The 17,594-nt window shown below is 42.0% G+C and overlaps 1 protein-coding gene across 5 annotated transcripts in view; it reads left to right on the top strand.

Annotated features, from left to right (window-relative positions):
* LOC117512542 (dystroglycan-like) overlaps positions 1 to 17,594 on the top strand; it is a 38,320-nt gene that overhangs the window by 15,485 nt on the left and 5,241 nt on the right. For 3 of the 5 annotated variants that reach the window (XM_034172650.1, XM_034172648.1, XM_034172649.1), the window contains one exon: positions 13,911 to 14,473. In XM_034172650.1, the coding sequence (XP_034028541.1) occupies positions 14,111 to 14,473 (363 nt within the window). In that variant the 5' untranslated portion in view covers positions 13,911 to 14,110. Of the gene's footprint in view, positions 1 to 13,910; positions 14,474 to 14,513; positions 14,669 to 17,594 lie in introns of those variants that run through there. The other 2 variants (XM_034172651.1, XM_034172652.1) reach the window with 2 other exon arrangements.

Raw genomic sequence — 17,594 nt, 5'->3', positions numbered from 1 at the left:
AAGGTTGGAGATTGGCCTATAATTAGCTAAGATAGCTGGGTCAAGTGATGGCTTTTAAGTAATGGTTTAATTACTGCCACCTTAAAGGCCTGTGGTACATAACCAACTAACAAAGATAGATTGATCATATTTAAGATTGAAGCATTAAATAATGGTAGGACTTCCTTGAGCAGCCTGGCAGGAATGGGGTCTAATAAGCATGTTGATGGTTTGGATGAAGTAACTAATGAAAGTAACTCAGACAGAACAATCGGAGAGAAAGAGTCTAACCAAATACCGGCATCACTGAAAGCAGCCAAAGATAACGATACATCTTTGGGATGGTTATGAGTAATTTTTTCTCTAATAGTCAAAATTTTGTTAGCAAAGAAAGTCATGAAGTCATTACTAGTTAAAGTTAATGGAATACTCAGCTCAATAGAGCTCTGACTCTTTGTCAGCCTGGCTACAGTGCTGAAAAGAAACCTGGGGTTGTTCTTATTTTCTTCAATTAGTGATGAGTAGAAAGATGTCCTAGCTTCACGAAGGGCTTTCTTATAGAGCAACAAACTCTTTTTCCAGGCTAAGTGAAGATCTTCTAAATTAGTGAGACGCCATTTCCTCTCCAACTTACGGGTTATCAGCTTTAAGCTACGAGTTTGTGAGTTATACCACGGAGTCAGACACTTCTGATTTAAAAGCTCTCTTTTTCAGAGGAGCTACAGCATCCAAAGTTGTCTTCAATGAGGATGTAAAACTATTGACAAGATACTCTAACTCCCTTACAGAGTTTAGGTAGCTACTCTGCTCTGTGTTGGTATATGACATTAGAGAACATAAAGAAGGAATCATATCCTTAAACCTAGTTACAGCGCTTTCTGAAAGACTTCTAGTGTAATGAAACTTATTCCCCACTGCAGGGTAGTCCATCAGGGTAAATGTAAATGTTATTAAAAATGATCAGACAAAAGGGAGTTTTCAGGGAATACTGTTAAGTCTTCTATTTCCATACCATAAGTCAGAACAAGATCTAAAATATGATTAAAGTGGTGGGTGGACTCATTTACTTTTTGAGCAAAGCCGATAGAGTCTAATAATAGATTAAATGCAGTGTTGAGGCTGTCATTCTCAGCATCTGTGTGGATGTTAAAATCGCCCACTATAATTATCTTATCTGAGCTAAGCACTAAGTCAGACAAAAGGTCTGAAAATTCACAGAGAAACTCACAGTAACGACCAGGTGGACGATAGATAATAACAAATAAAACTGTTTTTGGGACTTCCAATTTGGATGGACAAGACTAAGAGACAAGCTTTCAAATGAATTAAAGCTCTGTCTAGGTTTTTGATTAATTAATAAGCTGGAATGGAAGATTGCTGCTAATCCTCCGCCCCGGCCCGTGCTACGAGCATTCTGACAGTTAGTGTGACTCGGGGGTGTTGACTCATTTAAACTAACATATTCATCCTGCTGTAACCAAGTTTCTGTAGGCAGAATAAATCAATACGTTGATCAATTATTATATCATTTACCAACAGGGACTTAGAAGAAAGAGACCTAATGTTTAATAGACCACATTTAACTGTTTTAGTCTGTGGTGCAATTGAAGGTGCTATATTATTTTTCTTTTTGAATTTTTATGCTTAAATAGATTTTTGCTAGTTATTGGTGGTCTGGGAGCAGGCACCGTCTCTACGGGGATGGGGTAATAGGGGGATGGCAGGGGGAGAGAAGCTGCAGAGAGGTGTATAAGACCACAGCTCTGCCTCCTGGTCCCAATGCTAGACAGTCACAGTTTGGAGGATCCCAAAAAATTGGCCAGATTTCTAGAAATGAGAGCTGCTCCCTCTAAAGTGGGATGGATGCCGTCTCTCCTAACAAGACCAGGTTTTCCCCAGAAGCTTTGCCATTATCAATGAAGCCCACCTCATTTTTTGGACACCACTCAGACAGCCAGCAATTCAAGGAGAACATGCGGCTAAACATGTCACTCCCGGTCTGATTGGGGAGGGGCCCAGAGAAAACAACAGAGTCCGACATTGTTTTTGCAAAGTTACACACCGATTCAATGTTAATTTTAGTGACCTCCGATTGGCGTAACCGAGTGTCATTACTGCCGACGTGAATTACAATCTTACCAAATTTACGCTTAGCCTTAGCCAGCAATTTCAAATGTCCTTCGATGTCGCCTGCTCTGGCCCCCGGAAGACAATTGACAATGGTTGCTGGTGTCGCTAACTTCACATTTCTCAAAACAGAGTCGCCAATAACCAGAGTTTGATCCTCGGCGAGTGTATCGTCGAGTGGGGAAAAACGGTTAGAGATGTGAACGGGTTGACGGTGTACACGGGGCTTCTGTTTAGGGCTACGCTTCCTCCTCACAGTCACCCAGTCAGCCTGCCTTCCCGACTGCACGGGGTCTGCCAGGGGGGAACTAACGGCGGCTAAGCTACCTTGGTCCGCACCGACTACAGGGGCCTGGCTAGCTGTAGAATTTTCCACGGTGCGGAGCCGAGCCTCCAATTCGCCCAGCCTGGCCTCCAAAGCTACGAATAAGCTGCACTTATTACAAGTACCGTTACTGCTAAAAGAGGCCGAGGAATAACTAAACATTTCACACCCAGAGCAGAAAAGTACGGGAGAGACAGGAGAAGCCGCCATGCTAAAACGGCTAAGAGCTAGTAGCTACGCTAAGCTAGCGGATTCCCAACAGGGAATCCGACACTAGACAGGCTGTGGAGCAGCACAGGTAACGCACGACAACAGTGCTAAAATAAAATAAAAATCCACTAGACAGGCTGTGGAGCAGCACAGGTAACGCACAACAACAGTGCTAAAAAATAAAATAAAATAAAAATAAAAATCCACAGGACAGGCTGTGGAGCAGCACAGGCAACGCACGACAACAGTGCTAAAAAATAAAATAAAAATAAAAATCCACTGGACAGGCTGTGGAGCAGCACAGGCAACGCACGACAACAGTGCTAAAACAAAATAAAAATCCACTGGACAGGCTGTGGAGCAGCACAGGTAACGCACGACAACAGTGCTAAACAAAATAAAAATCCACTAGACAGGCTGTGGAGCAGCACAGGTGACGCACAACAGTGCTAAAAAATAAAATAAAATAAAAATAAAAATCCACTGGACAGGCTGTGGAGCAGCACAGGTGACGCACAACAGTGCTAAAAATAAAATAAAATAAAATAAAAATCCACTGGACAGGCTGTGGAGCAGCACAGGCAACGCACGACAACAGTGCTAAAACAAAATAAAAATCCACTAGACAGGCTGTGGAGCAGCACAGGTAACGCACGACAACAGCGCTAAATAAAAATCCACTGGACAGGCTGTGGAGCAGCACAGGTAACGCACGACAACAGCGCCAAAAAAAAATAAAAAAAAATAAAAATCAAAATCCACTGGACAGGCTGCGGAGCAGCACAGGTAACACACGACAACAGTGCCAAAAATAAATAAATAAATTAAATAAATAAATAAAAAAAAATAAAAAAAATCCACTGGACAGGCTGCGGAGCAGCACAGGTAACACACGACAACAGTGCTAAAAAAAAAATAAATAAAATAAAAATCAAAATCCACTGGACAGGCTGTGGAGCAGCACAGGTAACGCACGACAACAGTGCCAAAAAATAAAATAAAAATCCACTGGACAGGCTGTGGAGCAGCACAGGTAACGCACGACAACAGTGCCAAAAAATAAAATAAAAATCCACTGGACAGGCTGTGGAGCAGCACAGGTAACACACGACAACAGTGGTAAAAAATAAAATAAAAATCCACTGGACAGGCTGTGGAACAGCACAGGTAACGCACGACAACAGTGCTAAAAAATAAAATAAAAATCCACTGGACAGGCTGTGGAGCAGCACAGGTAACACACGACAACAGTGGTAAAAAATAAAATAAAAATCCACTGGACAGGCTGTGGAACAGCACAGGTAACACACGACAACAGTGCCAAAAAAATAACTAAATAAATAAATAAATAAATAAAATAAAAATCCACTGGACAGGCTGCGGAGCAGCACAGGTAACACACGACAACAGTGGTAAAAAATAAAATAAAAATCCACTGGACAGGCTGTGGAACAGCACAGGTAACGCACGACAACAGTGCTAAAAAATAAAATAAAAATCCACTGAACAGGCTGTGGAGCAGCACAGGTAACGCACGACAACAGTGCTAAAAATAAAATAAAAATCCACTGGACAGGCTGTGGAGCAGCACAGGTAACACACGACAACAGTGCTAAAATAAAATAAAAATCCACTGAACAGGCTGTGGAGCAGCACAGGTAACGCACGACAACAGTGCTAAAAATAAAATAAAAATCCACTGAACAGGCTGTGGAGCAGCACAGGTAACACACGACAACAGTGCTAAAAATAAAATAAAATCCACTGAACAGGCTGTGGAGCAGCACAGGTAACGCACGACAACAGTGCTAAAAATAAAATAAAAATCCACTAGGCAAGCTGTGGAGCAGCACGACAACAGTGCTAAAAAATAAAACAAAAATAAAAACGAAAGCGTTAGCAAGCTAGTTAGCCTGCCAACGCTGATGAAGGCCAGCTGATAAAAGAGCTCCGTCGCGATGCTTCGACCGTTAGAGGTCTTCCTTAGGCGTTGGAGCACGGTGAAAAAGTAAAAAAAAGTAAAAAAGTAAAAAAGTCTTGAAAAAGACTGTTAATTCAAAGAACTCAAACAGCTCAGTTCAAACAGCTAACAGATACAGCAGAACACCGCTGTGCTCCGGAACAGGAAGTCAACTGATCTACATATGATGAAAGTCATATTCAGTGATGAATCTCGAATCTGCATTGGGCAAGGTGATGATGCTGGAACTTTTGTTTGGTGCCGTTCCAATGAGATTTATAAAGATGACTGCCTGAAGAGAACATGTAAATTTCCACAGTCATTGATGATATGGGGCTGCATGTCAGGTAAAGGCACTGGGGAGATGGCTGTCATTACATCATCAATAAATGCACAAGTTTACGTTGATATTTTGGACACTTTTCTTATCCCATCAATTGAAAGGATGTTTGGGGATGATGAAATCATTTTCAAGATGATAATGCATCTTGCCATAGAGCAAAAACTGTGAAAACATTCCTTGCAAAAAGACACATAGGGTCAATGTCATGGCCTGCAAATAGTCCGGATCTTAATCCAATTGAAAATCTTTGGTGGAAGTTGAAGAAAATGGTCCATGACAAGGCTCCAACCTGCAAAGCTGATCTGGCAACAGCAATCAGAGAAAGTTGGAGCCAGATTGATGAAGAGTACTGTTTGTCACTCTTTAAGTCCACGCCTCAGAGACTGCAAGCTGTTATAAAAGCCAGAGGTGGTGCAACAAAATACTAGTGATGTGTTGGAGCGTTCTTTTGTTTTTCATGATTCCATAATTTTTTCCTCAGAATTGAGTGATTCCATAACTTTTTCCCCTCTGCTTGGTCTAAAAAAGTAACCATTACTGACTGCCACAATTTTTTTTTTTCCTGATTTCTTATAGTGTTTCTTAAAGCCAGAAAGTTGCCATTTGAAATGACTTTAGTTTTGTGTCATGTCTGTGATCTGCTTTTTTTTTTTTCTACAAAATTAAACTGAATGAACATCCTCCGAGGCCGGTGATGCCATAATTTTTGCCAGGGGTTGTACATCTAAGATGCAAGCCGAGATTTGATGTTTTGGTGAAAGAATTAAGTATTTTTTTATAGACTTACAAGAGAAGACATCGCTCTCCCTCTCTTTATCAATTTTTTACTTCAATGGCGCTTTATTGACATGGGAAACATATGCTTACATTGTCAGCGCAAGTTTGGGTGTGCAGCCAGTACATTCTGAGTGCCGGTCCCAAGCCCGGATAAATGAGGAGGGTTGCGTCAGGAAGGGCATCCGGCGTAAAACAAGCCAACCCAACTATGCAGACTCAGAATCGAATTCCCATACCGGATCGGTCGCGGCCCGGGTTAACAACGTCCGCCACTGGTGCTATTGCCCAACAGGGTGCCGGTGGAAATTGGGCTACTGCTGGACGAAGAAGACGTTGCCACGAACAGCGGGAGAAGAAGAAAACTAGAAGGGTGGAAATGAGAGTGGGGACTTTGAATGTTGGTAGTATGACTGGTAAAGGGAGAGAGCTGGCTGATATGGAGAGGAGAAAGGTAGACATATTGTGTGTGTGCAAGAGACCAAGTGGAAGGGAAGTAAGAGCAGGAGCATCGGCGGTGGGTACAAGTTGTTGTACCATGGTGAGGACAGAAAGAGAAATGGTGTTGGGGTCATTTTAAAGGAAGAGTATGTTAAGTGTGTTGGAGGTTAAGTGAGTGTCTGACAGGGTGATGAGTGTGAAGTTGGAAATTGAAGGGGTGATGATGTGAAGTTGGAAATTGAAGGGGTGATGATGAATATCATCTGTGCATATGCCCCACAGGTAGGTTGTGAGATGAAGGAGAAAGATTTCTGGAGTGTGTTAGATGAGGTGGTGGAGAGTGTGCCAAAGCATGAAAGAGTGGTGATAGGAGCAGACTTCAATGGGCATGTTGGTGAAGGGAACAGAGGTGATGAGGAAGTAATGGGTAGATATGGTATCAAGGATAGGAATGGGGAAGGACAGATGGTAGATGATTTTGCAAAAAGGATGGAAATGGCTGTGGTGAATACCCACTTTAAGAAAAGGGAGGCGCACAGGGTAACATATAAAAGTGGAGGAAGGTGCACGCAGGTGGACTACATTCTTTATAGGAGATGCAAGCTAAAAGAAATCACAGACTGTAAGGTGGTAGCAGGAGAGAGTCACTAGACAGCATAGGATGGTTGTTTGTAGGATGACTTTAGAGGTAAAGAAGAAGAGAGTGAGAGCTCAACAAAGGATCAGATGGTGGAAGCTGAAGGAGGAAGACTGTGAAATTTAGCGAGCAGGTGAGAGAAGCACTAGTTGGAGGAGAAGCAGTTTTGGACAGTTGGAAGAGTACTGCAGATGTGGTGAGGGAGACAGCTAGGGCAGTACTGGGTATGACATCTGGACAGTGGAAGGAAGACAAGGAGACTTGGTGGTGGAATGAAGAGGTCCAGGAAAGCATAAGGAGAAAGAGGTTGGTGAAAAAGTTTTGGGATAGTCGGAGAGATGAAGAAAGTAGACAGGAGTACAAGGAAATGCGGCGTAAGGCGAGAAGTGGCAAAAGCAAAGGAACAGGCATATTGCGAGCTGTACAAGAAGTTGAATAGTAAGGAAGGAGAAAAGGACTTGTACCGATTGGCCAGACAAAGGGACAGAGCTGGAAAGGATGTGCAGCAGGTTAGGGTGGTAAAAGATGCACATGGTAATGTGCTGACAAGTGAGGAGTGTGTGCTGAGAAGGTGGAAGGAATATTTCAAAGAGTTGATGAATAAAGAAAATGAGCGAGAGAAAAGGCTGGATGATGTGGTGAGAGTAAATCAGGAAGTAAAAGAGATTAGCAAGGAAGAAGTGAGGGCTGCTATGAAGAGGATGAAGAGTGGAAAGGCAGTTGGTCCAGATGACATTCCAATGGAGGCATGGAAATGACTAGGAGAGATGGCAGTAGAGTTTCTAACCAGATTGTTTAATAAAATCTTGGAAAGTGAGAGGATGCCTGAGGAGTGGAGACGAAGTGTGCTGGTTCCTATTTTCAAGAACAAGGGTGATGTGCAGAGCTGCAGTAACTACAGAGGCATAAAGCTGATCAGCCACAGCATGAAGTTATGGGAAAGAGTAGTAGAAGCTAGGCTTAGAAAACAGGTGAAGATCTGTGAGCAGCAATATGGTTTCATGCCGAGAAAGAGCACTACAGATGCAATGTTTGCTCTGAGAATACTGTTGGAAAAGTACAGAGGACAGAAAGAGTTACATTGTGTGTTTGTGGACTTAGAAAAAGCTTATGATAGGGTGCCAAGAGAAGAGTTGTGGCATTGTATGAGGAAGTCTGGAGTGGCAGAGAAGTATGTTAGGGTAGTACAGGACATGTACAAGAATAGTGTGACAGCGGTGAGATGCGCAGTCGGAATGACACTCATTCAAGGTGGAGGTGGGATTACACCAAGGATCAGCTGAGTCCTTTCTTGTTTGCAGTGGTGATGGACAGGTTGACAGATGAGATCAGACAGGAGTCCCCATGGACTATGATGTTTGCAGATGACATTGTGATCTGTAGTGACAGTAGAGAGCAAATTGAGTCTAGTCTGGAGAAGTGGAGATATGCTTTGGAGAGAAGGGGAATGAAAGTCAGTAGAAGCAAGACTGAGTACATGTGTGTGTGAATGAGAGGGAGCCCAGTGGAATAGTGCAGTTACAAGGAGTAGAAGTGGTGAAAGTAGATGAGTTTAAATATTTGGGGTCAACTGTTCAAAGTAATGGAGAGTGTGGTAGAGAGGTGAAGAAGAGAGTGCAGGCAGGGTGGAGTGGGTGGAGAAAGGTGGCAGGAGTGATTTGTGACCGAAGAATATCAGCAAGAGTGAAGGGGAAAGTTTACAAAACAGTAGTGAGACCAGCTATGTTGTATGGTTTAGAGACAGTGGCACTAACAAAAAGACAGGAGGCAGAGCTGGAGGTGGCAGAGCTGAAGATGTTGAGATTCTCTTTTGGAGTGACAAGAATGGACAAGATTAGGAATGAACATATCAGAGGGACAGCTCAGGTGGGACGGTTTGGAGACAGAGTCAGAGAGGCGAGATTGAGATGGTTTGGACATGTGCAGAGGAGGGACCCAGGGTATATAGGGAGAAGGATGCTGAGGATGGAGCCACCAGGCAGGAGGAGAAGAGGGAGACCAAAGAGGAGGTTCATGGATGTGCTGAGAGAGGACATGCAGGTGGTTGGTGTGACAGAGGAAGATACAGAGGACAGGGTGAGATGGAAACGATTGATCTGCTGTGGCGACCCCTAACGGGAACAGCCGAAAGACAAAGAAGAAGTCAGCGCAAGTGTTAGTAAAAAAGTTGAGTCTTTTCTCGCTCTCTATCTCGATTCAGTTTCACTTAAAACATACATTTACAATTGTCTAAGCAAGTGTTGAAGTAAAAAAAAATTAAGTCCTCTCTATCTCCCTGTCACACATAAACACAAACTTGGAAGTTTGAACCCGAGAGCCGAGCATGGAAATTTGCCACCACTGTGGCTAGAACACTGCAGAAGAGACCTCTCTCAAACAGCTCGGCTTCAGTTCGGATACCTGACCACCCCCCTTTGTTCTGCAGCAAATGGATCAGAGAGCCAGCAGCACTTGAGAGATTTCAGACGTGGCTCCTCTCAGGTATCAGAAATTGCAGCAGGTTGTATCGTTATTTTCCAGTACTTGAATTAAGTTGTATCGGAAGCAGATACAGATACTGAATCAGATCTGTCCCATCCTTACTTGTTAACACCACCCGGTGTTTGGTTGCTCCTGCAGTCTGCTAAATTGCCTTTATACTTTGAGAAATTTCTGGTAAAATCCCTCATGTGCCACTGATTGTTCTTTTATGCTGTTGTAGGAATTGGAAAAGTGAACAGAAGCGATGTATCCCATCTGAGAGAATTAGTGTTGCTACTACTGTAGTACTGTACTTCCATCTGGTTGTGTTCATAAAGTGAGCATTCAAAAATACATCCAATATGTGTAAATGAGACCGAACAAACCAAGTAATATCAAGTGCTTCCTTCAACACAACCACATCCCTCTGATTTTACTTTTCCCGAAATGGCACACAGCATCCACATAGAGTATTGTTCTGATGTCTGGTGCTGTTTCAGGCATTGATGCCCTCACGTTCCATGAGTCATCCAGTTGCAATCATCACATTTGTGCTTACTGCTTTTTCGTTGGTCCATGTTGATCATGACTCGAGTAGTCTGCTTCAGGAAACATGAGAAAGAGCCACTTCGGGCTTCACATGACTTAGTAAGCTTTGATACTTCCAATTTCCACATGATGGTCATTAAATATCCCATGAAATGACCATTAAATGTTTGATTCTTTAATTTATCCAATCACAGTCAATAAGCAGGTAAGTACAGACATCACCAACACTTTGCACTGCTGTTTGAGTCTTGTGTCCTCACCACAGCTGTCTTCTAGAGATTGCTAACAGAGTTATTCACTCTTGTTGTTCTTCCAAAAATTTGATAAACATGTGCTGCTTAGACATGTAGAAATAAAACCTAGTCCCCAGGTACCACAACATGAACCTATTGACTGTGTAGATGTTTGGCTGTCTATATTGTATGAGTCAAAACATTCTGGGATGATTTTGCCTTATTGTGATACAGGGAATTAATAGCTAAAGTATCTTTTGTGTATAATATGTGAATTTATATGATTTCTGCTATTCAAGAAAAGAGTTTGAGTCATTTGTTCAATATAATGTTGGAGTTGCTCAAAATAGTTTCTTTGTAGAGAAATTTTAGGAAGACTAATAGTGTGACTAATAGTCATGAGGTGATTGAACACAATTGGTCAAAAATAAGATTTTTACATCCGCCTTATTTTCAAAAAGTAAGTAATTGTAACTACAACAAATGCCATTTTTGTTTCTTTGTGAGAAGAATTCCAGCTGAACCAGAGGGGGAAAAAGTTTTCCACTGATCCAGACGTAAATACAGTGTATCCGGAAAGTGTTCACAACACTGCAGTTTTTCCGCACCATGTTAGAACCATAATGAACCGAAATGGATGAAATTTTTTTTTTCCCCCCCTCAGAGTTCTACACACAATACCCTGTAACAATATAAGTTTTAGATAGTTTTTTTTTTTATGTTTAATGAATTTACAAACAAAGAAATCATTTGTACATAAGTATTGAGACTTTGCCATTAAGCTCAAATTAATTGAGCTCAGGTGCATCTTGTTTCCACTGGTCATCCTTGATCGTAATTGGAGTCCACCTGGGGGTAAAAATCGGTTGATTGGACATAATTTAGAAAGGCACACACCTGTCTAAATATCAGTTCCCACAGTTGACAGTGCATGAAAATTCAGTAAGGTATATCTTATATATTATATTCTAGTTCTAAGGTGGAACTATGCCAGTATACAAAGGTATATCTAAAAAGGAAGAGTAAAATAGGAGAGTAGAAAAGAGTAGAGTAGAGCCATTTAGGTGCCTGGTCTTGAGAACCAGGGATGTCAGAGTATAAACCAAGCATGAAGTCAAACCTTTGAGACAGGATTGTCAAAAGGAAACAAATCTGGGGAAGGGTACACAAACATTTCTGCTGCTTTAAAGGTCCCAGTGAGCACAGTGGCTTCCATCATCTGTAAATGGAAGGAATTTGGATCCACCAGGACTCTTCCTAGAGCTGGCCGCCTATCTAAATTGAGCAATTTCAATCAATCAATCAATCAATTTTTTTTATATAGCACCAAATCACAACAAACAGTTGCCCCAAGGCGCTTTATATTGTAAGGCAAGGCCATACAATAATTATGTAAAACCCCAACGGTCAAAACGACCCCCTGTGAGCAAGCACTTGGCTACAGTGGGAAGGAAAAACTCCCTTTTAACAGGAAGAAACCTCCAGCAGAACCAGGCTCAGGGAGGGGCAGTCTTCTGCTGGGACTGGTTGGGGCTGAGGGAGAGAACCAGGAAAAAGACATGCTGTGGAGGGGAGCAGAGATCGATCACTAATGATTAAATGCAGAGTGGTGCATACAGAGCAAAAAGAGAAAGAAACAGCGCATCATGGGAACCCCCCAGCAGTCTACGTCTATAGCAGCATAACTAAGGGATGGTTCAGGGTCACCTGATCCAGCCCTAACTATAAGCTTTAGCAAAAAGGAAAGTTTTAAGCCTAATCTTGATCCTAATCTAATTTGAGAGAAGGACCATAATCAGGGGATGATCAAGAACTGAATGGTCACTCTGTCAGAGCTCCAGCATTCCTCTGTGGAGAGAGGAGCACCTTTCAGAAGGACAGCCATGTTTGCAGCCATCCACCAATCAGACCTGTATGGTAGAGTGGCCAGACAGAAGCCACTCCTTACTAAAAGACACATGGCAGCTCACTTTGCCTTTGTCAAAAGGCACATGAAGATCTCTCAGGCCGTGAGAAAAAAATTCTCTGGTCTGATGAGACAAAGACTAAACTCTTTGGCATGAATGCCAGGCATCATGTTTATAAATGACCAGCTATCATGCCTACAGTAAAGCTTGGTTGTGGCAACATCACATTGTGGGGATGTTTTTCAGGGGCAGGAACTGGGAGACTAGTCAGATTGAGGGAAAGATGAATGCAACAATGTACAGAGACATCCTGGATGAAAACCTGCTCCAGAGTGCTCTTGACCTCAGACTGGGGCAATGGTTCATCTTTCAGCAGGACAATGACCCGAAGTACACAGTCAAGATATCAAAGGAGTAGCTTAAGGTCAACTCTGTGAATGTCCTGAAGATAGGTGTGCCAAGCTTGTGGCATCATATTCAACAAGACTTGAGGCAGTAACTGCTGCCAAAGGTGCATCAACAAAGTATTGAGCAAAGGGCATGAATGCTTAATGTACATGTGATTTCTTAGGTTTTTTTTTTAAGTAAATTTGCAAAAAATTTTAACTTTTTCATGTTGTTGTTATGGGATGTTGTGAATAGAATAATCAGCTAGTCACGGATTATTTTTGCGATTAATTGACTAAACGGGTCAAACGGAAATTGTGGCTGTTATTTGCTTGCTGCGCTCTGCGGGTTGTTGGCTTGGTAACAGTCTTCCATTGAACAAGCACATTTTTTAGCACTGTAACGTAACGTTATGAAACATTAGTGTTATCACATTTTGTATTCAAACATAACATCGCTGTTATAGTGTTACAGCAAATGCATAATGTGTGCTAAGGCTAATGAAATTGTCATTGTTAATGTTTGTTTTCAGCTATTAATATATGTAAGTAGCTCACTATAGATGTTAATGTTAGCAGCTAACTAGCCAATTAGCTTACAGAGACGACAGTGCCTCTTTGTCAGAATAAGCCACAACGTGCTTCCTTCTCAAATGCTCCTGCATCACTGTTGTACTGTCATAGAAGGCAAGTTCTGCCTTGCAGATTTTGCATTGCATATTTTTCTCTTTAATTTGGTTAAAATGCTCCAAAATTTTGAGCTCTGTTGCCGGGTAGCCATGATATTGTTTGGGCATAACTTTTTCTGATGTCATCACGGCCGATCCAAATAACCACTACTGTGCATTTGCGCCAAAGACAGAAAAGCAGCAGAAGATACACCATCAGTGTTGAGAGAAAAACAAAGCTTAAAAAATAAAGGATGTCCATTATTAAATTAGTCGCCTACGATTTTGATAGTAGACGTAATCGTGACTAGTCAACTGCAGCCCTAGTGTAGACATAGGATTGTGCACTCATGGGTATAATTGTGCCAGACAGTTTGATGGACAATTCTTCTACTCTCACAGCCTTTATATTCATCATGAGCTTAATCTGTGAAAAGTAGTTGGGCTGATTAAGATAATATTGACCACATTGGTGTGAAGATTGTAATATCCTAGGTAACAAGAGTAATCGAAAATTTGACATCCGCCAAGCCAGATCCGGATCACCTCCAAAATTCACTTGCATTTTCTATGCCGTAATATCTATCTGTGGTGCAAATTTAGTGATAATCTGTAGTTTTGACGTAATCCTTCAAAGACTGTAAAGTGAAACGTGATTCGGATCACTTCCAAAATTTAGTCTTCCATGGCCCAATATGTATTTGTGGTTTAAAAAAAAAAAGAAGAAAAAAATTCATCAAAATTCATGCAGTAGTTTTGACATAATCCTGCTAACAGACAAACGGACAAATAAATAAACACAGATGATTTTATTACCTCTTTGGAGATGTAATGAACATTGCTTATAGCTTTGTTCTAAAGTTTGTTACTGAATTAGGATGCAATGTGTTTCTCTCCCCCCCTCCCCCCAGTCTTGTACTTGCAGGATGATGGCTGTCTAGTCTGGCAAAGATATTTACATGGATCACAGAGGGCAACCAAGAAATAAAATGCTGTTTGTGATCAACAACCACCACATCTGACTTAAAGACACATCATCCGATTGACTTCAGCGCATGTGACTTCTTGAGCTGTTTGTAGACTTCTGTTGGGGGCCCTGAGGCTTGCCACTATGCACTGTAAACAGAAATACTCAAGCTTTGGGGATGCTGGTGCAAGCTGGTGTGTTTGGAGCAGAACTATCTCCCTTTTACTTGGGCTTCTGGTGACCATGGGCCAGGGCACTATGCCAGTACAGCAGGAGTCCCTGGTCGAGATGATGTCTGTGGAACTAGAAGCTTCAATGCTGTCGTCTGTGCTCTCTGAGCTCCAGGCTGCAGCATCTTCAGTTATTGAGACGCCGCCAACAGGTAACCCAAATTCCTCTAAGAATGAAGGGGTCCAAACTGGTATTCCTGACTCCACTGCAGTCATAGGCCAAGTGTTCCAGCTGAGAGTTCCACCTGGTCCTACCAACGCAAGCTGTAACGTTCATGTAAGTACTGAAAGAAGATTTTTACAGTGCTGAATCTATTATCTTTGTGTGCCATCTTTTCCATGTAGAATTGCCGTCCCAGTGAAGTCCAGTACAGATGTGTTGGTAGTTACACGTTTATCAGTCTGCATATATTAGCAGAGGACATTACTTACCTCAGCCAAAGAGAGGAATGGATCTCCAAGAACAACAATAGTATGTCAAGCAAAACTATTTGTAATGTATTATTTTCTCAATATAAAGTCGTATCGCTCTCCATCTTGCTCTCTCTGTACGTGTGGTTCCACAAACACCAGTGTTAAGAGATTTCAGTGAAATACACCACAACATTTAAGAATGCCAAAGTCCTCTTCATTTAAAGGACATGTTGCACCAAAATCATAACGATTTAGATTTAGGCTGTTAGTACACCAGGATTACTTTGTGCGCTTCTGTGACCGGTTTCAAAGTATACGGCATTCGCAACAAACAGCTGTGGAGACTGACGAAAACAAAATACGTTTTTCCGAGTTTTCCAACAGCGGTGATGCAGCTTTTAGAGATGTCCCAGTGGGCACTTGAAAGGAATGTAGGGGCTAACTTTAAGAACAGAGCCACAGGTTAATTACAAAGTTTATGTAAGTGTGATGTTGTGTTATGATGACTCATTTTTAAGTGATAACTGTTAATTTTGATGCAGCCATGAGAAGACTGTGCACATGCGTGGCTATTTGTAATAAACGCAGCCTGTTAAACAGTTTCTGCTAGATGCTTGGCTTTGCACACGCTTATAAGTGAGGTCTTATAAGAGGTCCGCATGCACATTAAAACCGCGTGGTGCTCTGCACCCATCAAGATCCAAAATCCGACACTCTCAAACTAAAATTAAAAATAAAGCCTACCAGCTGCACTGAGGAGAACAAAATAACAAAAGCAGAAAAAACTGAACAGGGCACTCACTCACTTGTAGAATAACTTCCAAGATTAAATATGTAAAGTCCACACCATCAAAGAGTCCCCAAGCATGGTTTGTGTATGTGATCGCCAGCCAAAGAATGTGTCCAGATCCAATATAAGTCCTCACACTCAGATCATGTACTATCGCCGGCCGAAGAATGTCTGAAGTGCTGCGCCATTGTCAGCTTCTCACGTTCTCCTACAATTCAGGCATGTTAGAAAGAAAGTGTATTATCTCCTGAAAATAGTGTCTTCTGACTTTTTCCAATGTAAGAAATACATAAGCATTTTCAGTTAGTCTGTAAAAACAAGTTCGTGGAGACAGTTCATGGCAGTAAAACAGCATCCTGTGACAGAAATGTCAGTGTCACCACATGTTAGGTTCCAAAATCTGACAGACTCTGAAAAAGTTGATCCCCCCCGGGGTGAAGTGTGTTGTCTCCTCTGTAAATCCGAGCCATCGCTTTCAAATGAAAGCTCAGAAGCTTGCTATCGGACATAACCGCATTCTTTTTGCTCTTTCTGTCAGCCATCTGGATGTTTCTGCTTATTCTAAAATGTACGCCACACACTGATAATTGCAGAGTAAGACGTTTTCTGGAAATGCACCTGTTAACTCTCTCAGCGAGAGGAATAATTAACAATAAAATATGTCAGACCACAATTAGCACATGTGCACGGAAAGACTTAACACTCATGAATACTTTTATGTTGTGTTGGTATCTGGGATGTTAAATAACATGCAACATTTAATCTATAAAAGATGAAATTACACGTAACAAAGTGGGTTAGTATTGTACAAAAAAGCGTAATCTAACACATCAGAGTTGGATTACGCTTTACGATTAGTTGGATTATACAGAGTTGACCCTCGATTTGTTTCTAATGCTTGAAATTTAATAAATTTAGTGGTAGGGGTGGGGTATTTTGACTTATTTTTTTATCTTTCAGCTCTAGTGTGTGTGTGTGTGTGTGTATATTATACATGATGTCTGTCAATAAAGTAATGGTCCTTTTTATTTTTTTCAAAAACTATATGGATTTCATGCATATGTTTTTACGTCAGACATGCTTGAACCCTCGTGCGCATGCGTGAGTTTTTCCACGCCTGTCGGTGACGTCATTCGCCTGTGAGCACTCCTTGTGGGAGGAGTCGTCCAGCCCCTCGTCGGAATTCCTTTGTCTGAGAAGTTGCTGAGAGACTGGCGCTTTGTTTGATCAAAATTTTTTCTAAACCTGTGAGGCACATCGAAGTGGACACGGTTCGAAAAATTAAGATGGTTTTCGGTGAAAATTTTAACGGCTGATGAGAGATTTTGAGGTGATACTGTCGCTTTAAGGACTTCCCACGGTGCGAGACGTCGTGCAGCACTCCGAGGCGCCGTCGTCAGCCTGTTTCAAGCTGAAAACCTCCACATTTCAGGCTCTATTGATTCAGGACGTCGTGAGAGAACAGAGAAGTTTCAGAAGAAGTCGGTTTCAGCATTTTATCCGGATATTTTGAGCTGGACATGTCCAAACTTGTCCTCTGACACGCCAAAACGGAGGTGTTCCTTTACGCGCGAAGCCTCCGCGTGGCTTCCCATGACAAAATCTCTTGTTAAAAGTGAAATCTGCTGGAAAATGGCTGATGTCCAGCTCTTGTGATAACCAGAGAAAGCGCACACGACGGTCTCGTATCCACAGAGCCATCCATTTAGAAATGGTCCGGTGGCTTGTGCCGCGTCGTCGCAGCTCGGAGCGCGGCGCGCCGAACGTCCTTAAAGGGGTCCTTAAAGCTGTAGTAACAGACCTTATTCTCTGTGAAGCCCGTAAAATTTTCACCGAAAGCCAAATAAATTTTTCGAATGGTTTCCAGGTGCCAGTCTCTAACAGCTTCTGAAAAAATTCTGATGGAAAAAAAGTCCTTTTCATGCCGCCATTTCCAGACAATGAAAATCCGATGAGGGGGCGGGACCACTCCTTCCCAAGGTGTGCTCACAGGCGAATGACGTCACCGACAGGCGTGGAAAAACTCACGCATGCGCACGAGGGTTCAAGCATGTCTGATGTAAAAACATATGAATGAAATCCATATAGTTTTTGAAAAAATAAAAGGGACCGTTACTTTATTGACAGACCGTGTGTGTGTGTGTGTATGTATGTGTGTATATATATATATATATATGTGTGTGTGTGTGTATTA

This window comes from Thalassophryne amazonica, chromosome 6 (genome assembly GCF_902500255.1).
Source record: "Thalassophryne amazonica chromosome 6, fThaAma1.1, whole genome shotgun sequence".
Classification (NCBI taxonomy): Eukaryota; Metazoa; Chordata; class Actinopteri; order Batrachoidiformes; family Batrachoididae; genus Thalassophryne; species Thalassophryne amazonica.
The sequence above is the reverse complement of the archived record's forward strand: the minus strand, read 5'-3'. Positions and strand labels throughout refer to the sequence as shown.